At 47.3% G+C, this 27,300-nt stretch overlaps 1 protein-coding gene across 11 annotated transcripts in view; it reads left to right on the forward strand.

Moving 5' to 3' along the window:
* The first annotated feature begins 23,501 nt into the window (after positions 1-23,501).
* A2M (alpha-2-macroglobulin) overlaps positions 23,502-27,300 on the forward strand; it is a 93,753-nt gene continuing 89,954 nt past the window's right edge. For 6 of the 11 annotated variants that reach the window (XM_034785816.1, XM_034785797.1, XM_034785873.1 and 3 more), the window contains exon 1: positions 23,503-23,660. In XM_034785816.1, the coding sequence (XP_034641707.1) occupies positions 23,572-23,660 (89 nt within the window). In that variant the 5' untranslated portion in view covers positions 23,503-23,571. Of the gene's footprint in view, positions 23,661-27,300 lie in introns of all 11 variants that reach the window. The other 5 variants (XM_034785865.1, XM_034785843.1, XM_034785833.1 and 2 more) reach the window with 1 other exon arrangement.

Here is a 27,300-nt window from a genome sequence, read left to right on the forward strand (position 1 = left end):
GTCATACGCGTATGCCCAGACAGTTTCACCAGGCTCCTGCTTTCTCTCAAAGAACTCCTGGAGCCGGGGTCCAATACCTTGTCTCCAAACACTTCTAGGTGGAGTTCAAATACCTTTTCCACATCTTTCTTGTCTGCCATTGCCAGGAAATTTACTGTGGCCTTGGCCTGGCCCTTGAGGTATTCCCTATGAAGTCCACACGATGGTCTTCAGGTACTCTTAGCACATGCAGAGCTGCCTTCACAGACTTGACTCACTCCTCTACTGTAATGTCTCCTAGTCTAGCTGGGAAACCACTGAACTCTGTGACCTTCTTCTCCTTGGGAAATAAATAGTAGGGAGTTTCTTAGCTTCTGGTACCTGTTGGTCTATTACTGCCTTAGCAAGTGAGAAGGCTTCTCTCTGTTCAGTTCTAGCTTGTTGTAATGCCTCAGCCTGCTCTGATAATTTGCGCTGAAGTTCAGCAAACTGGGCCCGTAGTTCTTCAATTCCAACCATGGTAGGGTTCTTAACCAGATCTGGACAGTACTACCAGAACTCAACCAGTAAACTGAAGGGGTGGATCCTATGAATAGGATCTTGTTCGTGACACCAATTATGTAAGTAGGGGAATGGTCTTGCTATTGTGAGGAACTTTCCTGGCTTATACACTACCCTGGTGGCACTGACTAGCAAAAGGATCTGAGTCCTCACTCGCACTTCCTTTACCCAGAAGCCTGCCTGACCTCAAAGATTCCCCTTTCCACTCTCGTAACCCTGACAAGACTGGGGGCTTGAGCCCCAATCTTCTTGTGTTCAGTTAGGACACGGATTAGGATGTACCCACTCCAGGGTGCTCTCTCCACTATGGATGCTTCCCTGACCCACTGATCATTAGATATACTTAAAAGCAAATATGTTTTATTAAACAGCAACTAATTAAAAAAATAAGGACAAAAAGGGAACGGTTAAAGGAAAACACATCACCCTGCTCTGTGGGCAGGTGGGAACCACAACAGCTGTCTCTGGAATATAAGTGAAGTTCACAGTCCATTCCTCACATGTCCCAGGCCTCCTGCCTCAGGCTCTCGCTGGCAGGACCCTTCTTCCCAGAGTTGGCCCCCCCGTCGGGGTTACAGTCCCCCTCCCAGTCACAATCTCTGCAAGCCCTCTTGGCTGGTGGCGTTTCCCTGCGCTGGGCCCTCTGCCCGGGGCCCATTCGCTCTCCCCAGCTGCTCACCTCACTTGGCTGCAGACTGCTCCAGCTCCAGCCCCAGCTCCACTTTACCTCAGCGCTGCTGCTGCTCTATCTTCAGCGCAGCTCCCTGGGCCTTAGGCGCCAACTCCGTGGGTGCTCCGGGGCTGGAGCACCCACGGGGAAAAATTGGTGAGTGCTCGGCACCGACCGGCAGCTCCCCGCCCCACCCCCTAGCCCCAGCTCACCTCCGCCTCTGCTCCGCATCCTCCCCTGAGCGCGCCGGGAGAGGAGAGGGAATGCAGCGCGTTCGGGGGAAAAGTGGGGCCGGGGTGGGGATTTGGGGAAGGGGTCCAATGGGGCAGGGAGGGAGTGGAGTTGGGGCGGGGACTTTAGGGAAGGGGTTGGAATGGGGGCGGGGCAGGGGCAGGNGGGGTTGGAATGGGGCGGGGCAGGGGCAGGGAGGGGTGGAGTTGGGGTGGGGACGGAGGGAGGCGCAAGCGCGAGCTCCCACTGGCGCCGGGGAAAGATGGCGCCTATGCCCTGGGCTGCTCCTCTGGCCCCTTCGACTGCTGCTGCTCTGCTCAGGCTGCTTCTCTGATTCTCTCTGGCTCTGGCCAGTGCAGCGCTGCTCCCCAGCTCAGCTCCGGCTCCTGCTCTCCCCTTAGTTTGGCCTGCTCTGGCCCAGGCAGCTCCCACTCACATAGAGGACGGGACCCCTGTCTTCTTGACTCCCTCATTAGCCTGCCTGCCCTATCAATCAGGCTGACCTGGAGCGCTGGCTTCTCCCCATTGGTCTTGGGGACTGTCAGTCTCAGTGTCCTGATTTCTCATCGGTCCTTCCCCTTTCTTTCAGTACTGGGAGCTAGCCAACCAATAAACCCCACTAAGTTTCAGAAAGGGCCCAACAGTTCCCTTACATCTACATAGAAAATGATAGAAAGGGGAGAGGATGAGTTATGGGGGAGGAGAGACTGAGTTGCATATGTAGAGATGTAAGAAGTAATACAAATGAAAGAATGGGCCATTCAAAATCTGTGGGCGCTGAGTCATTTTCTGACATATTTGAAAAAGGGCCCATTTCACTGGAAAAATATAGAAGATTTTGTACATGTTGAGTTTTGAAATGGATCCCTTTACAGAGAAAATGAGTCACTTTCTGAGCAGGAAATGGCCCCATCAGGCGGGGTTTTCCAAAACAAAGAAATGACTTAGGAGCACAAGTGCTATTGCAAGTCAGTGAGACGTGTGCTCCTGAGGCACTTCTAAAAATCCCACTTGCAGCCAAAGTTGACTCTGGAATCGGAACTCTTGCACATTTAGGATGCACATGGTGCTGATGCTGTAACAGCCATTAAAGGGTGTTTAATGGAAAAGTGAAACTTGTGGGGTGTGAAAGTGCCTAAAACATTATGAATATTTTTGTGCTTAATTCTGCAGTTAAACTTTCAGCTGTTTCGTGCAGCTGCCGTGGTTTGCAGAGCAGGAGAAGAACAGAAGAAGGGTGTATTTTGTCTTCCTGGCACAACCAAAATTCCCATTAAAGTCAATAAGCCAGATTCTGATCTCCCTCACTCCAGTGTAAATCAAGAGTAACTCCCTTGAAGTCAATAGAGTTACAGCAGTGAAGACATGGGTGGGGATGTAGGATTGCTCCTCATGGGGCCAAACAGGCTGATACATAGGTGCTGAGTTTTATTTTTCCCTGGGGGTGCTCCACCCCCGCTCCTCCCCCGAGGCCCTGCCCCCACTCTGCCCCTTCCCCTTAGGCCCCCCCTTTGGTCTACTTCTTCCCACTGTTCTTCAACCCCTCCCCCAAGGCCCCACCTACCACTTTCCGCCCTCCCTCAAATGCCTCCCCCAGCTGTCAAACAGCTCACAAGAAACCCCTTTCAGGACTGGCCTGTTGTCATTCTGTACAGCTAATCATATTTTGGGGAGAAAATTGGGCTCTGCAAAAAAGGAAAAGAATCCCCATTTTCATCAGTGTTTTTCCTCGTTTTCCCTTACAGGACAACCTCAGCCTGAGAAAAGAAGCCAGAGAGAGTTTTTTTCCCTCTGCAGTACCTCCCACTGTTTGTAAATGTTACACTTACAACCTGACTGAACGCACATTGTGACCGTGCAGTAGTTAACTTGCTAGATTCAGCCCCAGTGTGTAGGTCTCCTCCACAAACTCAGACTGAGAACAGTAGTTGGTCAAAGCATGTAAATGATAATAAATAATAATAATTAATAATAAATAAAGTCCTCAAATTCCAAGTGCTTGGGTCCTAGTTATCTACACACTTTTTAGCAACACAAACTTGCAACTGAAGCACATTTATCACTAGTTGGCTAAGCAAAGTGGGGCCCTACACTCAACTCAATGGCACTTCCCTTTTTGTCTATAACATGATAACTTTTGAACACCACAGCTGATCAATCCATCCCACCTCACCTCCTCCTCCGTTTCCTTTCCTGAGCGTGCCATGTCCCAGCTCCTCCGCCTACCTCCCAGCATTTGCCGCCGCCAAACAAGCTCCAAGAGGGAGCAAGCTCCAAGAGGGAGGCGGGGGGAGCAGGAACATGGTGCGCTCAGGGGAGGAGGCGGGGAAGAGGTGGGGCAGGAGCCAGGATTTGGGGAAGAGGTTGGAATGGGAGTGGGAGGGAGCGGAGTTGGGGTGGGGACTTTGGGGAGGAGGTTGGAATGGGGGTGGGAGGGGGCGGAGTCAGGGCGGGGCCAGGGGCAAAGGGGGGGGTTGGGCACCCACCAGCGCCATTAGAAGTCGGTGCCTAGGTTCAAGGCATCAATGGGAAGATGCCTATTAATTTTGGTGATACTCAGAAAACCAGAAAATCCTGATTTCCACCGGTGTGTGGGAAAAATCAGGCCCTTTGGTGCTGCAGGCAGCGGAATCTCTGTGGCGCCCCCTGCTGCTGCATATCGCAGAGACAGCAGCTTAATGTGCTAAAAAAAATTGTAAATTAATGTGCTGCTCATAGGCTGTCTGCTTAGGGTGGCATGTAGAGCACAGGCACTGCAAGGGGAGCTGTAATGCTTGTGTGGTGTGGCACTCTGCCCCCTCTAGTGGAGGCTAGACCAGCTAGAGATTGATGAGCCTGCTACAGCCTTGGCTAAGAGAGAGGTGTCTTTTAGTTCAGCAGTAGAACCTCATGCATTAAGCTCCAGGAGTCACAGGTTTGATCCCAGCCAACAATGGCTGGACTCTCTTGGCATTACATAGCTATACACTGCAGTGAAAGGCCCTGGCAAGCAGGGAAGCAGCAGAACACTATACTACTAAAAACAACAGTGTAGACATAGGAGGCACAGCTTGGGTGTGTAGAGATCTGTGTGGGTTATACACCTTGCGGGTTCAGGTATGTAGAGCACTCTGATCTATCCGTCCAAGCCGTGCCTCACTGTGTATGCTTCTGTTTATACCCGTGTTAGCACGGTGTGCACTGTCTGTACTCTACACGCTGCTGCAAGTGTAGCCATATCTTCAGTAGGTGTACAGCTCTGCCTACAAACGCAACAAAGTGTGCGACTTCTAGTTAGAGCTAGAGGCCATCTCAAAGAGACAGCAACCCAGGCAGGAACAAAAGGGCAGAGGAGTTGCCCAAAGTTCTTGGGCTGACAGCAATACTGCTGACATGCTGAAGTGCAAAAATCTGCTAAATTGCTAAATGTACCTGAATCCTGACCTGTATTCCCCAACTCCCCTGCTACTTTGGTCCTTCCCACACAGCTCTGCCAATGCCCTTCAGTTCTGCCCAGCTGCCCCCCTGCTATTCCAGTCCTGGGCTCCCCACACAGCTCTGCCAATGCCCCTCAGTCCTGCCCTGCAACCATGCTAGTCCAGTCCCCCCCACAGCTCTGCCCCAAACTTCTTTAGAAGTGCCAAGATGAGGCACTGAGATGTGGGCTTTTACGAGTAAAGAGCAGCTGATTTTTTGAGGTTATAGAGAGGCAGGACAAGACCCATAGGATTAAAGAATCCTTCCATGGATTAAATCCACTATAGCCCATGTCCAAAGAACCTTTTCCCTTCCTCTTGCCTCTAGTGTTGGATTATGATGCATATTAAAATATGGAAATAGAATATAGCTTAAAAGAAATTGGTATCGTTTGTTCTGTATATCTAGTCTGTCTGTTAATTTTTTTTCCCTCTGTTAAAAACTGTTAACTGAATTTCTGTAACAAGCCCAAGGCCGACATGCCAATTATCCAAGGCAGGCCTGCTGAAAATATTGAGTATGCAAGCAACCGATAAGAATGCTGTTCTGGAACAGAAAGTCTGTACCAAGGGATAATAAGAACTTTGGGAAAAACAGTGATGTTTTCTTAACCCAACCCCACTGATCCTTTCATCCCTTAAGGAACTTAATTATGCCTATGTAAATTTTTTAGTAGTGTCAAGAGGAAAAAAGGATTAAATCAAATCTGTTAAGTTTGTATATAAGAATGTTGAGCGCATGGGAGTGAGTGTTTGTAACAGAAAAATAATTGATCAAAACTAGTGCCAGCCGAAACCAAAGATTCACAACCATCAATGGGCTGAAGATAAGGCAGGGCAGAGGTAACTGGATGACCCCCGGAGGGCATGCTGAAACCCACCCAAGCGCATCAAGAAAAAATAAAAGACTCAAAGATAACACTTAACCGTCATAAATGTGCCATCTGCTGATCGAGCTAATTAATGGTTACCACTATCACGAACTCAGCATGATGAAGCAACTTCTATAGACATGTATGGAAGCGAAGACCTATAAGAATAGAACCAAGGGACTGTGTTCTTTGAGTCTGATTCTGCGACCACACTCCAGGAGCATCGGATGCGCATCTGATACGACTCGGCTCCACTCTTGTGTCCAGGCCACCTGGCCAGTGACTTGGCACAAGCAACAATTAGGCTGGTAACTATAAACTCTCTTTGCAAAACCTGTATGTGTGTGTGTGCATGTGTGAATGGTTATAACAGCTGTCAATTTTGTTGTATTTGTAATAAACGTGGCATTTTGCCTTGTCCCTCTTATAAGATCCCGTTGGTATCATTTTATTAGTGTAACATAATTGGTGGAGAACTGCGAAAGGGGGAACATTGGCAGCCTGTCTTGATTATTGCAAACCAACTAGTGTGCACACAAAGCCTACTGGCCTCCAGGAGGTAGAGGTTTTATAAAGAGCTCAGTAAATAAGATACTGGAATCCGGCCAGAGCGCATTTACTCGCTGAGCGAATCAGGGGTAAGACGGACCAGTAAAAGAGATTGCGTTTACTCGCTGAACAAATCAGGAGTAACAAATGCTAACTACTCGCTGCAAGAGTCAGGGGTAGAAACCTAGCAGCACTCGCTGAACGATATCAGGAGTAGCTAAAAAGAGTGTAAGCAGGATGTTAAAAAAAAACCACAGGGCAAGACACCTTTGGAAGTAGGGATGGAACTACCAGACACCCCAACTGTTTCTCCATTCATTAAGGAGATAACGCCATTTAAGCAAATTTTACAAGAGTTTGGGCACAGCCCATGAACGGAACAGACTCTAGCCGACATCTATACAATCTCAGACCTAGAGGACAGATTGGCTCAATATATCTTCATGGACAAACCTTCGAGCACAGCAAAGAAAGACGCCACAGCTATTTGGCTCTTATGGGAAGCATGCAATGACTCTTACATCCGTCTTGCAGCTTGTAAAGCAAAGAAAGCTACCGTAAAAAAAAAAGTATACAAGCTAATTAATGGTTACCACTATCACGAACTCAGCATGATGAAGCAACTTCTATAGACATGTATGGAAGTGAAGACCTATAAGAATAGAATTGGAAAAAGGGAGTGAAAATTGGAAAATAATGGCCACAAATGCCCAAAATCAAATGAAAATGATAAAACAAGCCTTGCATGAAAGCAAAGGCAAAGAAAGATTTCTGACAGATCAGGTAGAAGCACTCAAAGGAATCGAGAGCAAGAAAATGAGGCTCTGATTAAAGAAAATCAAGTATTACAAAGCATGGTGAAAAAAATAACTTTGGAACAGGGCAGAGCCCCAACAAACCATAATCACTGTGAATCCATAATTTAACAGCTAAAAATGAAGTTGGGATTCACTACTCGCCAAGTGGCAGCATTTAGCTCAGGAGAATGGGACCCAGCAGAAGCTAAAAATTGGGAAGAGAAAGCCTGGGATCCCCGGGAAAACTGGGAAGGAGACATTTGGGATGGCCCCTTACAAGGGGCTCCCACAGCTCCTATAGTGGCCATAGAATGGCATTCTGTGGTTATACCCCGACCAGCCGCCGAGGGCGGTGGTACCACCCAAGTAACTATTATACCAGCTTCAGCCGAGGATTTAAAGGCAATGGCTGACCACTTTAAGTACGAGTCTTAAGTAGAAAAACCTTCTCCCGCTGGTGCACTGATACCTTCCTCCTAGCAGTCAAAGAATGGCTAACTACCACGGAAGTCTACCGACTTATGGGAGTATGTGCCGCCCCCGAAATATGGGCCACAGTGGACCGCATTCGTGTCACGAATGACGATCACATCTTAAACCTCATGGCCACCTTCGGAGAATTTATAGGAAGGAGAAATTTTATAGCTCAAGCCCTGACATCCACCCAAGGCTCAAATGAAGACCCGGAAAGCTACCTCACTCGGTGGGGACTAATGCAAATAATGGCTGGATTGGTAACACTGGGAGATAGACAGGAAAATTTATTTATGGTGCCCTTTTCTGTCCCTTCACTGCAGGATTTTGCCGCTTCACTGCTTCCCTATTATGCAGGGAAACTAGCAGTCTGGGCAGACGGACACCCTGCCACGTTAGAAGAATTAAGGGAACCGGTACAATAGATCACTACTCATACAGGACCAAAACCAAATATTAAAAAAATAAAGAATTGCATACTTGGCAAAAATGGAACCAAAGGTTACGTATTCCAATGAAAGTGGTGCTAAGGGAACTGGGACACCCCGCGGAGGATACTCCAGAGGGATGTCTAGGGGGAGAGGAGAATACCAAAATCAGGAGAAATTATACCCAGAGGTCCCAAAAATTGCAGATGATAAAACAATTGAAAGGCCCGTACCCGATATTCGCCATATGGCATGAAAATTATTGATGCAATTGGGAGAAAACAAAGAAAGCTGGGACCAAGCCCCCCTAACAGATATTATGAAAGAGGTTATAAGATTACAAAGCCAGGGACAGGGAAGAGGCGTGTTGGGGGTCACCAGCCCAAGTGCCCCCCAGGAGGACTGCCTTCCTCTACCCCCTCCAACCGACCAAGAATATTGTTAGGGAGGCCTGCTGGACATCGAACCCCCACAAAGCTCGGGAGCACTACAATGGAGGTTCATAGGGAAACTGGCCTGGGATCCAGAAGGAAGACCCTATATTCATGTTCAACCGGGGAACCACGCTCCCATGATGGCTCTAATCGATAAAGGAGCTTCAGTCTCATTAATTTGGAATACCTCACAAGCAGGAATCAAAGGACAAACAACAATATTACAGTCATTTCAGGGGAAATCCAGTTTGGGGCAGAAATGGATATAAGTACCCTTTTCGGTTCAGGGATTCCACACTACCGGGAACCTAGTCCAAACCCACCATATGACCGATGACATAATTATGGGCACAGATTGGCTGTTCAAAAATAATATGATTATTAATTTCCCTAGAGGAATCCTGTGGAGGATGAAAATCCTCCCCCCGTATCTCCTCTCGGTAAACCAAAATGTTGTATTACAAATAGGAACAATATGCAAATCGCTACCCTTACAGTAGAATGAAAAGAGGAATGGCGCTCTAGTTTTCCCACAGTCTGGACACAGTGCAAAACAGACTGTGGTAAAATTGACGTCTGCGTTAAAATTGTAGGAGATCTGGTGCCCCCACAAAAGCAATACCGGTACCCCAGGGAAGCCAAGAATCAGTTGGTACAAATCATTAAGGAATTAGAAGAGCAAGGGGTAATCAGGAAGACTAACTCTGCCTTTAACTCTCTGGTATGGCCCGTTCTTAAAGTAGACGGACAATCATGGCGCTTAACGGTGGATTACCGAAGGATCAATAAGGGGAGCATTCCGATGGCCCCCATTGTGGCAGATATGACCCAAGTAATATAAAGAGTACAGGCTACTTCCAAATACTTTCCTGTTATCGATCTTGCTAACTGTTTCTTTGCGATACCCCTGCATACGAACTCACAGGATCACTTCGTCTTCATGATAAGAGATCAACAATATACTTCCCAGTGCTTACCGCAAGGCTTCCAGGATTCTCCTGCTATCGCACACCAACACGTTGTAAAAATGCTGCATCAATTAAGCCCACAGGACCGGCCATCTGTGTTTTCCTACGTGGATGATATTTTAATTTTCGGGGAGTCCGAGGGAGAAGTCTTGTGATTCACCAAAGACGTGCTTGGCTTAATTCAGGAAACCGGCTTTAAGGTAAGCCTGGAAAAAGCACAGCTGGTGCAGCCCCAGGTTGTTTATTTGGGTATTGTAATTGAACAAAAGGGAAGACAGGTAGACCAAAGAAAAGTAAGGGTGCTAGTAAAAATGCCAGCCCAGACAGACAAGCATTCCCTCAAAGTCTTGCTAGGAGAATTCAGCTTCCTCCGGCCCCACATTTACAAATATGCCGAGATTACTCTCCCACTCTGAAAATTGTTAAAGAAAAAGACAAAATGAAAATGGGTCCCCGAACAGGAAGCTGTGCTAGGGCTCTTGAAACAGAAAGGGGCTGCCCTGGCAGCCCCTTCCCAGACGAAACTAAACCATTTGTCATCAGGCTGGCCGTGAATAAAATTGCAATGGCAGCCACCCTACTACAGAAAAACGAGGATCAAAAGCTGGTCCCTGTAGCATATAAATCCAAGAAACTCCAAGGCGCCGAATTAAATTTCGATGCTTGTGAGCGAGAATGCCTAGCTGCCATTTGGGCTGTGTTGGCTTTTGAGCCACTTACCAGACAAGCCCCAATAACAATTCAAAGCACCCATACCCCTTTAAAATATATTTTATCAGGGAAGCTGGTGGGCGGAAGGGTCTCAAACACCAGAATGGCCCAATGGACCTTGATTCTAGTAAATCAAGGAGTCACTACCGAGATCATGTCCAAGCCAGACCTATTAACTCATGTCCTAATCAAAAAGGGGACCAGACACAAGAGTTACCCTAGAACAAAGAATCAACCAGGTACAGGCGCCTCCTCTTGAGGAATTGGACACTGTTGGGCAGAAAAAACATATTTGGTTCACTAATGGAAGTTCCATGGTAGTGCATGAAAAGAAAAAAATTAAGCATGCTGCCATCAATCTAGAAGAAACAGAAATAAAAGGCTATTTGAACCATGGCTCAGCTCAGCATGCTGAACTCCACGCCATCTACCAGTTACTGAAGCAATATAACAAAGACCAGGGTTCCCAAAATATATATATCTATGCTAACAGTAACTACTGTGTAAATGGGGTGCAATATTGAATGCATGACTGGCAGAGAAATGAATAAAAGGCTGCAGATGGCAAGGAAATAGCATATGTGAAGAAGTGGAAATGAATCTATGTTTGGGTCACCACACACCCAAACCAGCTAAAAATCAGATATGTAAAAGTCCATGGGAAAGGCTCAGCTGCCGAAACCGTGTGAAATAACCGTGCTGATGCAATAGCTTGAAATTATAAAGGAGTAGCGGTGGTAACCTGAAGGCAGGAACAGAAAGCACTCAAATCCGTCCGAGTCCCCAGAAAAATTAAAAGACAAGAGCTAGGAAATATAGCCCACCAATTTATGCATGAAGGGGTAGAAGGGACTTTGAAAAGGTTAAAGCAAGTAGCAGAATGAAAAGGAATAAGAAATAATGTAAAAACATGGGTAAGAAACTGTGTACAATGTGCAAAAGACAAGGCTCAACCCCCCCACCAACCTCAAATGCTGCATCAATGCAGATTAGGTCCTTGGCACCAAATTCAAATTGATTTTATAGATAAATTGCCAAAAAGTAAGGAAGGTTTTCAATACTTGCTGGTAATAATTAATGCATTCTCGGGATGGGTAAAAGCCTTCCCTACCAGAAATAACAGCGCTCGGACAGCTGCTAAGAAGCTGTTCTCAAAGGTGGTGTGTCGGTACAGTACCCCTGAAATCGTGAACTCTGACAACGAAGGGTCATTCTTAGAAGAAATGTTCATGTTTATACTTAAAGCCTTAGGGGTCACTCACAAGTTTCATATTCCGTACCGACCCTAGTCATCCAGCCAGGTGGAAAAATGAATCGGACCATTAAAAAAGCACTCAGAAAGGTTGTGAACAATACCGGGAAAGACTGGCCGGACAAACTGCCACTCATCCTTGCTGCAGTTCGCAGCAGCAATAGACTAAGAACAAAAATTCAACCGTACCAATTGCTTTTCAGACAAGCCGTAAGACTGGTCATTGACCCTGAACAAATTCGGAATGCAGAGGGCTCAATGCCCCTGGAAACTCACGAATATTGGCAATGGTTGAAACAACAACAGGAGGATAAAACCAATCTACAATTCAGGGTAAACCAGGCCATTAAATTAATAAATAAATTAATAAAAAATCAGAAGAAGCCTGGCACCCCGCAGCTGTGGAAACCAGGAAATCAGGTAATGTATCTGAAGTTGGGCAAAAGGGATCACACCCTGGAGTCAAAATGGATTGGACCATACTCCATAGTGGATCACCTCAGTCCACTCAAGTACTGTATAAATAAGAATGGCACGTTAAAATGGGTCCACATGTCACAAATTAAATTGTTTGAATAAAATTCCCTTTTTATACCAGTATGTTTGCACCCTAGGTCACTGATGCCTTTCAAACACTGGGATCCCTGGATGTGGTGCCTGTTTATCGTTCTCCTCACAGGATTATTAGTCGCTGCACTGTGCTGCTGGTATCCCCCATGCTGTGGAAGGTCCCTGGATAATCCTAACCAGCCTGCCTTACAAATTCAATTCTTCGGGTGAGCCCTGACAGCTGAGAAGAGACCAAATGCCAGAATTCAAGCAACCCTCGAGCCTACAATTGTTAATCTGAATCCTGTGTGTAACCCTTCTGCCAGGACTAGTTGATAGCAGCAAGGGCCGGGTTCAGTACATAGAGATCCCCTTCCAACAACGTAATGCAAAACCAGCTCGAGCCCCCACCCAGTGACCTGGGAAAATAGTACACACACCCCTGGGTGCCTCGAAGAGGCAATACTTCCCCTCTTACAAGCACAGAGTCTCGGTGTAGCAGAAAATGTTTAATAACATGAGGTAAATAACATCAGCATTAAATTGGGAAAACACCACAACTAGAGTTCATGGACCAAACCATGAGCAAAGACCCACCACAGCAAATTGGGCCATGTCCTTTCCCTTTGGTTCTTGAATCCAGCAACCCCAAAATCACCCGAAGTCCAACACCCTAAAAGTCTCTTGAGTCCAGCAACCCAAAAATCACCCAAAGTCCCAAAAGTCCAACAACTCAAACGTCTCTGCCCCTGGTCAGTGCAGCCCCAGAGTTCAAAAGTTTATCTGCAGGGTTTTACCCCCACAGCCTGGGTGGAAATGGGGTGGGGCAGTGAGGGGGGCATGCAGGGTATTAAGGGGCACCTTACATGGTCCGAGGCCCACCTCTCCGTGGGGTTCCACTGCAGCCTTCACCACTGCTCTGCTCTGCCAGCCGCTCCACCAGCTATTCCACAACTGCTCAGCTCTGCTCACTGTTTCGTGGGCCGCTCCCACAAACTGCTCCACCAGCCACTTAGCAATATAGCTTCAGGCTCCCCCATTAGTTAACACAGCATTCAGCCCTCTCAGCAACTTTAGCAATTTCAGCTAGTAGTAGGGGAGCCCCGGTGCTGGTGCACCATTGGCCCAAATTGAATTCAGCTCAGCAGCCTGTAACTAGACTCCTAATAGAATCAAAGCTAGCTCTGACGTTCAACAGTGGAGAGAGAGGAGGCAGTGCAATTGGTGTTTCAGGCTCACAAAAGGTGCCCACACATCCAGGTACAAATACCTGCCCCCAACCTCTCTCAATTCCCTGGGTTTTGGAACCCATGTCTCTTGTCTAGCGAGTGCTACTTAGTTGATGGTGAGAGCCTCTGTCATAAAACAGTTTCATTGTCCTTGATTCACATAATCAGAGTAACAATACTTTATTACTCCTGCCCCAATAACAGAGAAACTGGGGATCACATAGCAGCCAAAGTGACCATTTTGGGCTGCCCTGGGCTCATGCTAGGCGGGGTGGGTGTGCCTATGCAAACAAGATCAGCCCCTAAAGTTCTTTTCCACACTCGCCATAATTCACCACCAGATGTCAGGGTAGAGCTCATCCTGACTCTGCTTACATGTGCTTTAACCCGATTATCCTAGAAATTCTATTGGATCCCGAAAACATCCTGAACTTCAATGCCGACGCCAACCCAACCCAACACCTGAAAGAGCTTGGGAAAGGTAAAACACTTACTGGAACATCCACATCCCCACGCAAACACCACTCACAAACAATTCACACCCCATGGGCCCCAATCCAGAAGCCAGCTATTCGCTTACATTGGATACACCTATCTACAAACCACACTATATCTTCCTTTGAAAACACCCATGTGTATGTGGGGGAAGGAAACCTTGGGTTGCAGGTCTTCATAGACGTCCCACCAGGGAGGAAAAAAAATTGGTTGGTAGGAATCCGGGTGGAAGGATATGTAGGAAACACTACAACAATCTCCAAGTATCCCTCTCTGCCCTACATATGGTGAGGTCAGGAACACTGGTTACTGTCCTTGTAGTTTATTGTCCTAGGCATATTCAGAAGGTCACGTTCCCAGATGAATGCAACTGGGTGTGGAAAAAAAAGCATTTGTTCATAAAAAATACTCCAATATCGGTACCTAAACCCCAGCTGTTTAAAATGAAAACTAGCCCTGTGCTAGTCTTGGTTAGCCCCCTCTTGGTAGAAGTTAAAGTAACAATGAATTGAACATGTTTAAATGTTTCTAAGGTGGAGCCCAAGTGTGCTCCATTCGCTCTTCCTATCATAATGGCGTGGGTCAAAACACACACACTGTTCCCATCTAACCCGGCCCCTGCTAAAAGTAAAAGGAATGTCATAAACACACTGTTGGGCGAATTTGGGGCAGGGGTGGAACTCGCTAATGCAGTAAATCTGAAAATAATTAAAAACAAGTTAAACTCGCTGGCAAAGTTACAAAACAGCTTGATTCAAAACCAAGTACATGCTAATGTAGATCTGGTCCAAATAGGCATTGGTAATTTAAAAGCTAGATGGAATCTCTGGCAGTGGCTTAACACAACTGCTTGGCTAATACACAAAGCACAGTTGCAGTTAAAAAATTGAACAGTCCTAGCCATGGAATGTACTAAAATGCAAATACTCACACTCTCAACCTTCAATCAGAAAATATTAAGGTTTTAATGCACTTGTTAAAGCAAAAAAAAAAAAAAAAATCCTTGTTCAATGTGTACCGGTACGAATGGATGCAGTATATATCAAGCTCTGTCAGACCAGATCTGTTATGAAAAAAAATAGTTGTTAAAATTGCCAGCCAGAAAGCTCAAAAGGCTCGGGTATGGAAGGTTAGCCCACTCCCCACATTACACCAACGGTCGTACTGGCTGCCACGTGTGACGAGCCAGTGGGCTGGGAAGGATAAAAAATTATTGGATACGAGGGGTTGTACTGCATGGTCACCCCAATAGTGGGTGTGCCTTTCTATGCCTGACACCTCAAAATCATGTAATACTAAAATGTCTTTGGGATCATGCATGTGGAATAAGCTAAAAAATAAAACTAAAGTAATATATAATAAACAATGCGTATGCATCACCTCCTGGAAAACGGTATATTAAACAAATAAAGGTATTAGTAAATAAATGTAAATGTAATGTAAGTACAATATTTACTAAAAATCATACATACTATCTACCCCAGCCAAAAAGAACCCAATTTACAGTAAAGTGAACATTGGTAGAGTTTTCTGTCCACCTTAATCTCAGCTGGCAAAAATTAGCCACAGAGTTACTAAAAAGTCAGAAAGTAACCAAGCTATTGAAGCAAACAATAAATAAAGCAAAACACAGAACCATTCCCCGCCCAAGCGCATCAAGAAAAAATAAAAGACTCAAAGATAACACTTAACCGTCATAAATGTGCCATCTGCTAATCGAGCTAATTAACGGTTACCCCAATCACGAATTCAGCATGATGAAGCAACTTCCATAAACATGTATAAAGGCAAAGACCTATAAAAAGAAAACCAAGGGACTGTGTTCTTTGAGTCTGGTTCTGCGACCACCCTCCAGGAGCATCAAATGCACATCTGACACGACTCGGCTCCACTCTTGTGTTCAGGCCACCTGGCCAGTGACTTGGCACAAGCAACAATTAGGCTGGTAACTATAAACTCTCTTTGCAAAATCTGTATGTGTGTGTGTGCATGTGTGAATGGTTATAACAGCTGTCAATTTTGTTGTATTTGTAATAAACCTGGCATTTTGCCTTGTCCCTCTTATAAGATCCTGTTGGTATCATTTTATTAATGTAACACTAGGTCTCTCTAAAGATCATCACTGTCCCTCTTCCACACACTCAGGAGTTAGTCCGGCTTTTCCTTCTCAAAGGTGTAACTAAGCCAAAGCTCTACATGCTACAGGCATGGGAGAGAGGGCTAATAAGAACCACACTGGCCCTTGCGATCTCCACTAGCAGTGTTTGCACTGGGAAGAGTAACAGTAGATCATAAATCTACTTCTGAGCTTCCTGTCCATTAACCTCACTGCCTCACTGAAGGGGACTCTTCTCAGCATTGCAGACCCCCGCCAGTAACCAAAATTCTGGCCCAAATTCTAATAATGGCTGTAACTACTCTTATTTATACCTTGGTTTGGGCTGTAGGGAGCCCATCCCAGTGTCGTGCAGGATGGAATGTGCTGAGAGCCATGCAGTGAGGGACTGGAGTTCTGCGTGGGCCTCTCTTCCTCCCAATGTGAGCACCAGAATGAAAGGGCTGCAGAACCCCCTGGCATAATGTCTGGCCCCAGGGAAGCTGGCACAAAGGCAGCCTGCATGTCCTTGCTGAGTCTCCTGGTTGTTTACTCCATGTCCCTCCTGTTAGAACAAAGTCAGGTGACGTGGGCCAGGGCCCTGCAGCAAGTCAATACCTCAGTTGTAAATATGCAGCTGGCTGCTCTGTTGCTTGGCTCAAATCCACTGTGCTCCCCATGGCCCCTGTTGTAACAAAGCCAAGTCATTAAGTGATGAACCAGCAAATTCTGTCCTGTCCCACTTTCCAAATCCTCCATTATTTGCTTACTGCTTCCTGTCTTCTCCTCAACTCCCACGCCGTCAATGTGCTCAGCAAATACAAGGTGTCCAGGTGGACCAGCCAGCTATTGGCTAGAGCTGGTGAAAATCTCCAATGGAACATTTCTCTTGTGATGGATCTGCTAAGCAGGGGACTGTGACTCCCGACCAGGTGCAGGAAAAGGACCAGGATCTGTCTGGGAAGTGGTGGCTGCTTGGCTAGCCAGGAGCCACAAGGAAGCTGGATGCAGAGGGCAATCCCCAGGAACAGATGCAGAGCTGCATATGGAACAGTCTGTGATTGCTGGAGGTTACAGCTGGGTGCAAGTCTGTGTGGGGCTTATGGGGCAGCAGCCACTGGGCAGAGAGCCAGTGCAGAGTGGCCCCAATGAGAGATACTAAGCAAACCTGGCCTGGAAATCTGCTAGGGTTGCCAATCTTCTGACCGAACAAAACCGAACACCCTTGCCCTGCCCCTTCTCCAAGGCCCCACCTCCCTCCCTCCCTCCCTCCCTCCCTCCATCGCTTGCCCTCCCCCACCCTCACTCACTTGCTCATTTTCTTGACTAGAGAATGGACTGGAGAGGGCACCCCAGGCACAAGGCCCGAAGAGCATTGACTCTCAACTGGCCAGCCCCAGAGACTCAAACATTTATCACTATTGCTCACTGGGAGCTGTAACTGTTTAACCTAGGGCATCTGCAACCTTCCTCTTTCCTGCCAGACCTAGTAAAATACCCTTTCCCTTAGCCACATGTCTGAGTTAGTGGGAGCCACCAGGGCTAGCAAGCAAAGGCCTAGGTGCTGAAGCACCTACATGGGTTGTCTCTGAGTTGTGGTACAACTATTGGCACCCTAGGAGTCTGGTGTACTCAGGGCCGGGTTAAAGAATTTTGAGGCCCTGTGCACCATGGAAATTAGACAGAGCATGTGAACTAACATCTGTAAATATGAGAACACCTTCGTTCATTATTATTATTTCTAGATCTTTCTCAGCAGAAAACACAGAAGCACCACTGGCAGTGAAAAGAGTTTGTTCCTATGCTAACTTGAGCAGTACTGTATTTTGAGTATTAGAAAGAATACAAACAGAATTTGAATATAAGAATAAAAATTGTATACAGCCTCACTGAGTGAGAACAAGCATTACAGTGTGTAGAGCTGCACATTTAATGAACCAGAAGAAAACATGTATGTTTAATATATTTTAAAATGTTTTGTTTGTTTGGTTTTTTTTCTTAACGTTACAACCACAATATAGTTCACTTGGTTACATTTTTTCAACAAATGGTTATTTTTATAGGATGCATAGCTTCAGAACATAACATGCACCTAGTGTACTTTATTAAATCGGTTTATTACAGAGGTTCTCAAACTACATTGCACTGCTATCCCCTTCTGACAACAACAATTATTACACGACCCCAGGAGGGGGGACGGAAGCCTGAGCCCCGCTGCCTCAGGTGGCAAGGCCAAAGCCCAAGCCCCACTGTCCCAGGTGGGGGGAGGGGCAAAGCCGAAGCCTATGGGCTTCATCCCCAGGCAGGGGGCCTGTAATCTGAACCTCACCACCCAGGGCTGAAGCCCTTGGGCTTTGGCTTCAGTCCCGGGTGGTGGGGCTCAGTCTTTGGCTTTGGCCCTGGCTCCAGGTGCCAACAAGTCTGAGCCAGCCCTAGCGACCCCATTAAAATGGGGTCCCAACCCACAGTTTTAGAACCGTTGGTTTATTGAATTCTCAGATCATTAAATCCAAACAACCCAAACTGACTATATAAATGCACAACAAAATCATGGCCTTACCTACAGTACTGCAGGGGCTTCTTCCAAGATCAGTGGCTAGCAAAATTTTCGATTTTGTCACTGTAATCCAGGGTTCACGTCACATCACTCTCAACGGACATTAAGGCCAGGGCGTTCTTTCTGGCCTGTCCCATTGTTGAGTGGTCTGAGGTTTTAATTCTGCTCATCCTGGAGAACGACTATTCTGCTTCAGCATTTATAACCAGCAATGTGAGGTAAATATGAAGAGTGATGGCCACATTTGGAAAAGTAGATTCCTAGTCGGGAGCCTTCAGCTGCTCTAGTAGGTTAGCTGGCGAGTAACAATCTTCATTTTTTGCAAAACAACAAAACTGTTCAAACTCATCTTCAAAAGTTGCTTCGGGATCAGAATGCATATTTTGCAACCAAAGCTGCAGCTGCAGAAGAAATCTCAGTGTGTGGCATGTTGTTGAAGTTGTTTAGGAAGTCAAAATCCTTAAATAAATGAATATACGTGTGACACTGCACCCCATATTCATCATAGAAATATTATTATAATATGGTTATGGCATAATTAAGATGCATTTTGTACAAGATAAGTCATGTGAGGGGTCATTGGAAAAATTATGATTTGCTGAATATGATTATCCTATTTGTATGCAAATATCACTTTTGTATCTGAAGTTATAAATACTGACTCTGTATCGGTACTTCAATTGTAGTTACACCTGCGTAACGCCCACTAGACACGATGCTTTCAGTCTAGATGGCTGGTTGGAAAGGGCCTATTCAGGGCAATGAGCCATTATGGAAAACAATAGGCCTTAGGAGAAGCTTATTTCTTACCTGGTGAGCCTTCCTGAGAATGCTACAGACAGCCTGTAAGCAATGCCTGCTATGACTCTACAAGGACATGTGACCAGGTCACATGATTCTGGACGCCATCTTGGAATGTCAGTATTTTTCCACAATCTGGTCTGGGAACCAAGTTTTGAAACAAAGGGTTCCCACCATATGCTAAAGCTGTATAAGGCAGGGAGTGACATCATCTGGGGTCTTCACTCCTCACACAAGAAGACTCCTGGAAACACCTGAGGAAAAAGACTGAATTGGGGGATGTGCTGGACCCAGGCTAAAGGGATTTCTAGCCTGTGTATGAAGACCTGAGAAACCCAAGCTATAAAGCTAATGCAGCTTGTGCCTTAAGAATCTACAAGTCTGCTTATATCATCTCTTAGGGTGAGAATTTGCTATTCGTATCCAATCTATCTAGTATATTAAGCTTAGTTTGCATTTTTTGTTTATTTACTAGGTAATCTGCTTTGATCTGTTTGCTATCACTTATAATCAGTTAAAATCTATCTTTTGTAGTTAATAAACTTGTTTTTGTTTTCATCTAAACCAGTGAGTTTGGAGTGAAGTGCCTGGAAATCTTAGCTCAAGGGGCAGGGGCTGTTGCATTTCCTCTCCACATTGAGTGGGTGGGAGGTGAACTGGATAATAAATTCATACTGTTGGGGTTTGGACCAGGATAGCCCGGTACCACTCTGGGGTCCTAGGCTGGGGAGCTGGGAGTTATTTTGGCTGTAGCCCCTCTATTGGTGGTTCACATGCAGTGGCTGGTCAGAGAGCCTGCATGTAACTGCAGCTGGGTGTGTCCTTACCTGTGTGTTTGCTGGTGGAGATGTAAGACCGGGAGCGTGTCTGCAGCTTGTCACAGCAGCACAGTGTGAGAGGGAGACCAGGCTGGTGGGTCAGAGGGCTCAGTGGTACCCCAATTCCAGGTGGCACCCAGGGGGAATCCATCACAATAAGCGTCCAGATAACTTTGCAGGGAAACTTTCAAACTGTCAGGGTCAATTATGAAGTTAAAAGTTTCTACTCCACATTTTTGTGGCCCCTGCAGCTCTATATTTCGTGTGTTGGATTCACATGCCTGCTGTTTATGTTTTGGGACTCAAGGAGTGTGTTGGAGAAAAACACAGTTCTCACTCTTTGGTTGGGTGCAGCAAAGTCAGTTACTTTATTAGTGCTTCCATTTCATCTCATCCCTCAGGTGCCATAAAAAAAATCACCCAATGACTTCAGGAGTTGGACAGTGGAAGCAAGGTCGATCTCACGCGAACTGACAGCTGGGGAATTAAAAAATCTCCTTTGAGAGTAAATAGGAAGGGGACTGTGCAGCAGGGTATTAACCCACAGTTGACAGGGCACTCTGAGTCCATGCTCCAAGGACTATTCAAGTGCTAACTCTTCACATGTTTTCACTTCCCACTCCTTGGCCAGGACCACAGGGAGGTGAAGGCTGGGTTATCACCCACTGCCAATTGCATAACCTTTTCCAATTGTTTGTGCTGGAAGTGACTGGAGCTGGGCCCGTGCGAGTGGGGGATTACAGCAGAATGACATTGTTTACACAAAACTCCTTTTAGGTGAAAAATGCAAATTGGGCAATAGAAAAATTTTAGCAAATTATTTTGGTTACAAAAAATTCTTAAATTCCAAAAAATTCCAAAAAAACTCAGAACATTTTGTTCTGACATTTTCAAATAAAATATTTTGAATTTTTTGGTTCAAAATAGCTTTTCCTTTCAATGGTTTCTTTTAATTGTATTTTAAAAGTACTCAAATACATTAAAAAAGACTCAAAATCAAAATGAATTTTTTTCTTTCAGAGTGAATGAAATGTTTCAATTGACCCAAAATATTTTTTTCAACCTTTTGATTCACTAAATGTTTAGAAAACTTTTGGTTTTGGTTCAATCCAAATCAATTAAAAAAAATTTGCAATTATCAGCAAATAAAAAGATTACTCATTCTCCCCGGTATATTGGGGATCTGAATAGGATCCATCCTTCCCCTGTTCCCCCGTATTTCACAGCTAAGTTGTGGCAAAGTTTTGGTGTGCTTTGTAAATTGTTTTGATGCAATCAAGGCCTTTTTGTCAGAAAAAAGGACAAAACTACCTAAACTGTATGATGACAAATGGCTGTGTAAGCTCATGTTTCTAACTGACATCACCGCTCACCTAAACAAACTCAACCTCCGTCTCCAGGGTGCAGGGCAAACGGTTCTGGATCTTTATGAAGACCGGAAGGCATTTGTTGTAAAACTAGCAGTTTTTTCTCGGGATATTTGAACTTAGATTTTCCGCTACTTCCAGCACATAAAAGAGCTATCGACACGCTGCACTGTCAGTGTCGATGTGATTGGAATGTACATGCAAGAACTGGAATCAGAAGTTTCTGACAGATTTCAAGATTTCCATCAATTTGGCCCAATGCTTTCTTTTCTAATTAAACCTGAAAAGTTCAACGTAAGCAACTTGGATTTGTCTGTATTTCAGAGAATGGGTGTTGAAGATTTCGAAATGCAGCTCATTCAGTTAAAAAGCTCAGAATTGTGGGCATCAAAGTTTGGAGATCTATGGAGTGCACTTGAAGCTACCGAGAGAGATCATGGGGCCTCTATTCTGACCTGCTGGACGTCCTTGCCAGTGAAATTTAACTGTTTGAAAAAAATTGCGTTTGTAATGCTTTCAGCATTTGGATCTACATACCTGTGCAAACAGGTATTTTCACACATGAAATCTGTCCTCTGCCCCTCTCGGAGCCGGTTAACAACTGATCACTCAGAAGCCTGTGTGCAGCTTAAAGTATCCAAATACGTGCCAGACATTGGAAAACTCAGCAAGGAAAAGCAAGGGCAAGGATCACACTAAACTGATAAGATCTGCATTTTAATTTAATTTTAAATGAAGCTTCTTAAACATTTTTAAAACCTTATTTACTTTACATACAACAATAGTTTAGTTATATATTATAGACTTATAGAGAGAGACCTTCTAAAAATGTTAAAAATTATTACTGGCACGCAAAACCTTAAATTAGAGTGAATAAATGAAGACTCAGCACACCACTTCTGAAAGGTTGCCAACCCCTGGACTAGAGGCAGGAAAAGGGAGACAATTGTAGGGGGCCCCAAGCTCAGGGGTCCCCAAAACTTCTGTAACATCTGCGTAAATAAAGTGAATGGGAGGGGTTGGGGCCCCTGCAAACATGATGTACCAGGGCTCCAATTTCTCTCAACGGGCCTGCGTGCATATGTGTCAGAGGGCTATTACTGGAGGTAACTGGCTAAGATGCCGGAGGAATGTGCTATGCAGTATTGCTAACACTTGAGATTTTTTTGTGAGTGACGGGACTTCAGGGGAGGCTGGAGCTTGCCTCACACTGACACAAGGCACTAGAGGTCCGGAGACTCTCCCCTCCCATCGCCATTCTCACAGGAGGGGAGTGGGGAGAGGGGAGCAAAGAGCCCAGCCACTCCAGATGGTTCCTCTGCTCCTCCCCACTCCCCTCTCCTCCCTTCCACATCTGGTCTGGAAAGGGGCAGGGGGGTGAGGGGAAAAGCCCTGGTACTGCCCCTCCAGCCTGGGAGAAGGGATGGGAACCCCACTGCAAGCCCCTCTCACTCAGGTCTTGGAGAAAGAGGGATGAAGAGCCCCAGTACTGACAGACATGAGGCTGGAGGGGGCTGGGTCGGGAACTGATGGGACTGGGGACCAATGGGGCTGGGGAACAGGATTAACGCCTGGGCATGGGACAGGCAGATGTGGGGGTGAGAGCTCCTGAAGCAGGGCCCCAAATCCCCTTAACCCAAACCTCTGGTAGAGTGGGTCAGACTGACGGTCGCACACACACACTGGGGAGGGGCCTGGGGAGTTCAAAAGACCGAAACCACAAGGGTGTCTTTTTTATATAGAATCTTAAGATTTCGGGGGGGCCAATCTGATGATGTTGAGGGTCTGACTCACACGTTTTGATCTCTTGTGGTTGGCAGTTCTGGGGACAGGAAAGGTTTCTCTGGAAACGCTGGGCAGGATTTGGGAGTTTGTTCCAATCCCCACAGAATGCTGCACTGGCCCTGTAATGAGCTAAAGGGCTTCTCCAACCACCGCAGAGTGCTGCTGGAGTGATACAACCCAGGGATGGAGGTAAATGGTTCAGACACAGGAGAGTGTCTCACATAAACACCTCCAATAAATACCCTTCCCTCCCAGTTTGTCAGGGTCTGGCCAGGGACAGTCTCTGTGCCATGAGTCAGAGCTGTTGGCTCTGGATCCGCCTCACGTACCTCTCCCCATTTCCCAAAAGGTCCTAGTTCCCTGCCCTCATCTCGCCCCTCCCGGGAGCTGTTTGCAGAGAGGTATAAAGGGGCGGACCCAGCAGACAGCCAGGGTGCAGGGAGCCAGCGGACAAGTCTGTGTGTCTGCCTCACTCACTACCCTCACTCTGCACCATGGGGAAGGACAGGCTGCCCAGTGGCCAGAGCATCTTCCTCCTGCTCCTCTTGCTCCTCCCTGGAGACACCTCGCCCACCACTGAACCGTAAGCTGCAAACGAAGGGGCTCGTGCTGTCTTCTCGTTTCTTTCCTTCATCCCCCTCGCAGCTCTGCCTATGCCCCTCAGTCCTGCCCTGCAGCCCCCGTTATTCCAGTTTCCTTGCCTGGGAGGGAGAGCTCAGAAAAGTGTTTCTCTTTTCTCCTCTTCTTTAAAGCCAGTTTGCTTCCCTTGGCAGCCACAGACTGTGCTTGTTCCCAAAGAGAGTCTGTGACCTAGATTCCTGACTGTCAGCACAGACCCTGGCAGTGGCACACTCTGCTGGAATATCCACCTGGGGCACTGCAAACTCGCAACTTGGCTGCAACCTCGCCTCCATTGAGGGGCCTGAAGTGGGCGCATGGCCAAGCTCATCCAGGAGCTGGATGGTCTCAGGGTATCCCTTTGGCAGTGTCCACTGGCAGAGAGTTCCCCTGGAGCCCAGCATAGATTAGAGCATTTACCCTCCAATGCGCACTCCCTTCTCCTGGTGTAGCACCCTCCTCGCTGGTGTACATGAGCAGGTGCAATTTACACTGCCCTGATTCAGCGGGTGGTGGATCTAGGGTTGATAACTTTCTATTCTCACAAAACCAAACACCCTTGCCCTGCCCCCTGCACTGTCCCCTGCACTGCCCCTCTTCCAAGGCCCAGCCCATGTCCCGCCCCCCCACTCACTCCATCCCCCACTTCCTCTCTCGTTCATTCTCCCCACCCTCACTCACTTGCTCATTTTTACCAGGCTGGTTCAGGGGGCTGGGATGCAGGAGGGGCTGATGCAGAGGTGAAATTAAGCTGGTCCGGTCTGGTCCGGCTTCTCCGGCGGTGATTTAAAGGCCCCAGGGCTCCAGCCGCTGCAGGGAGCCCCGGCTCCTTTATATCACCACCGGAGCTCCAGCAGCCTGCAGGGCTCTGGCGGCAATTTAAAGGGCCTGGGACTCCCCGCAGTGGCAGGAGCTCCAGGCCCTTTAATTCACCCCTGAACCCTGGAGCTCCCAGCTGCCTCTGCAGTTGGGAGCTCCAGGGTGATTTAAAGGCCCTGGGGCTCCCAGCCACAGCCAGAGCCCCAGGGCCTTTAAATTTTGAAAGGCCCCGCCTCTTCCGGTTGACGCCATGCTCCCGCTCAGGACTCCGGTGTACTGGTAAGTCCTTTAAGTTACTTTCACCCCTGAGGTGATGGCTCTAGCTGGGGGTGCAGGCTCGGGGGTGGGACCAGAAATGAGGGATTCAGGGTGCGGGAAGGGACTCCAGGCCTGGGTATGAGGTTGATGTGTGGGGGGGGTGAGGGCTTTGGCTGGGGGTGAGGTCTCTGATGTGGGGCCGGGGATGAGGGATTTGGGGTGCAGGAAGGGGCTCCAGCTTGGGGCTGAGGGGTTCAGGGTGCAGGAGGGGGCTCTGGGCTGGGGTTGAGGCACGGGAGGGTAAGGCTCTGGGTGAGGCTGGGCATGACGGGTTTGGGGTGTAGGAGGGGACTCTGGGTTGGGGCAAGGGGTTGGGGCATAGGGGGGTGCGGGCTCTGGGTGGACTGGGCATGAGGGGTTTGGGGTGCAGGAGGGTGCTCTGGGCTGGGACTGAGTGGTTTGGAGGGTGGGAGGGGGTTCAGGGCTGGGGTGGGGTGTTGGGGCATGGGGGGGAAGTGAGGGCTCCAGCTGGGGGCGAAGACTCTGGGGTGGGGCTGAGGATGAGGGTTTGGGGTGCAGGAGGGTGCTCTGGGCTGGGATTGAGGGGTTCAGAGGGCAGGAGGAGGATCAAGGCTGGGGCTGGGGCAGGGGGTTGGGGCCCGGGAGGGGATCAGGAGTGCAGGCTCCGCGCAGCGCTTATCTCAAGTAGCTCCCAGAAGCAGCAGCATGTCCCCCTTCCGGCTCCTATGCAGAGGCATGGCCAGGCGACTCTGAGCGCTGCCCCATCCGCAACCACTACCCCTGCAGTTTCCATTGGCCACACCTGGTCACTCTAGATGGATCTAGTCCCATAACTTCAATATCAGATCTCTTAATCCAATTAACTCCATATTGTTTTGAATTGCCATCCTGCCAGAAATTCTGACATTTCAAAAATTTGTTTCATTGCAAATTGGAACACACAGTCCAAATTTTTCATGGAATGGAAATCCCAGAAAAATTTTATTCAGAAAATCTAAACACTACCTGTACTATAATATAAAATGTTGCATATCCTAATATATTATATTTAATATTCTATAACATTCATATCATTATATAAAAGTCCAAATAAAACATGTTTACTTTATTTAAATGGGAAAGTCAAAACAATTCATTTAGACATTTTTCCATTCAAAATGTCAAAATTGATACGCTCCTGCAAAATGTCTCCATTGTGATGAAACTGCATTTTCTGACAAAAAATGGTTCCGTCCAAATTCTTTACCCTAGCTCTGTTCCACTCTGAGCATGTAGTTTCATCTGGTCAGACTTGTCTGGATCCTGCACCTTTAAATGGAGAGACGACCCCTCTGTGCTGCAGAAGCACCTGCCATTTTGTGTTCGGTTGCATCCTACAGGAAAGGCCCCACTATTCTCTCTCCATCTGTCTTACCAAGACCTGCCTTTTGTCCTGTCTCGTTCTCTCGGTCTAAGCTAAAGTTTGTTCTTGCTGAAAGGGCAGAGGAAGAACAGAACGTGGGGCACTGTCACCAAGTCTGTTCTGCTCTGTGAGACATTTTATGCAAATGTTAATGAAATAATTTGCATATTTGTGGATACTTTGCATATGAGCATAAATGTAAGCTCATGGTCGACAAACTCTGCCCCAAGCAGAGGGGAGGAGGGCTGGCCAAGGAGCTCAACAACACATGGCAGCTATGGGAGGTCAGTGCTGAAAGGTCTCTGGGGGCAGAGCGCTGGGGCTGTTGTTACTGCTGGAAGCTACTGGAGCGGTAAGGCTGCTGGGGCTGGAACTCCTGGGATGCACTGGGCTGTACAGATTGAGGGGGGCTGGGGGTTTGTATGGGGGGGGGTTGGCGGCCAATATCAGACCCCTCACACTGTGCTTTTGCCCCAGCCAACGTCTGCAGCCTCTGCCCTCACCTCCAGGCTGCTTGCTCTGATCCAGCAGAGGGAGAGGAGGCGCCTGGCTGCCTGCTCAGCAAATGCCACAGCTGCCTCTAGCAGCCATAAGGTGCAGCTGCAGGAAACTGCCTGCTGCCTTCTTGCAGCTCAGCCCTTGGTCTCTATTCTATGTAGGTTCTCATACTGTGCTAATCACTGTAGTACCAGCGAGCCTGCCACTAGAGTGTTAAGCAACACGACTGTCACGTGTTGTTCCTTCTGTCATCCTCACCCCAGAGAGAGAAGCGTGTGCCGTGCAGTGTCTGGCAGAGTGGGTGTCAAATGCTACCAGGACAGAAGGGCTGATTTCAGGCCCCCTTTGCACTCACTCTGCACCAGGTGCCAGGCGGGGGAGAATCCGCCCCCAGCCTTTATTGGCTGAGATTGAAGGTAAAGAGAAAATCACTCAGGGCTTGATCCAAAGCCCACTGAGGGGAATGGAAAGAGTCCTATTGACTTCCATGGGCTTTGGCTCAGGCCTAACAAAGGGCGAAGTGGAATTTAATCAGAGCCAGGTTAAGGCTATTCCTACCTAACTCTGTCATTTTGAAATCTTGGCTAAGCAAGATGAACAGCCCCCC

Source organism: Trachemys scripta, chromosome 1, assembly GCF_013100865.1.
Source record: "Trachemys scripta elegans isolate TJP31775 chromosome 1, CAS_Tse_1.0, whole genome shotgun sequence".
In the NCBI taxonomy this organism is placed as follows: domain Eukaryota; kingdom Metazoa; phylum Chordata; order Testudines; family Emydidae; genus Trachemys; species Trachemys scripta.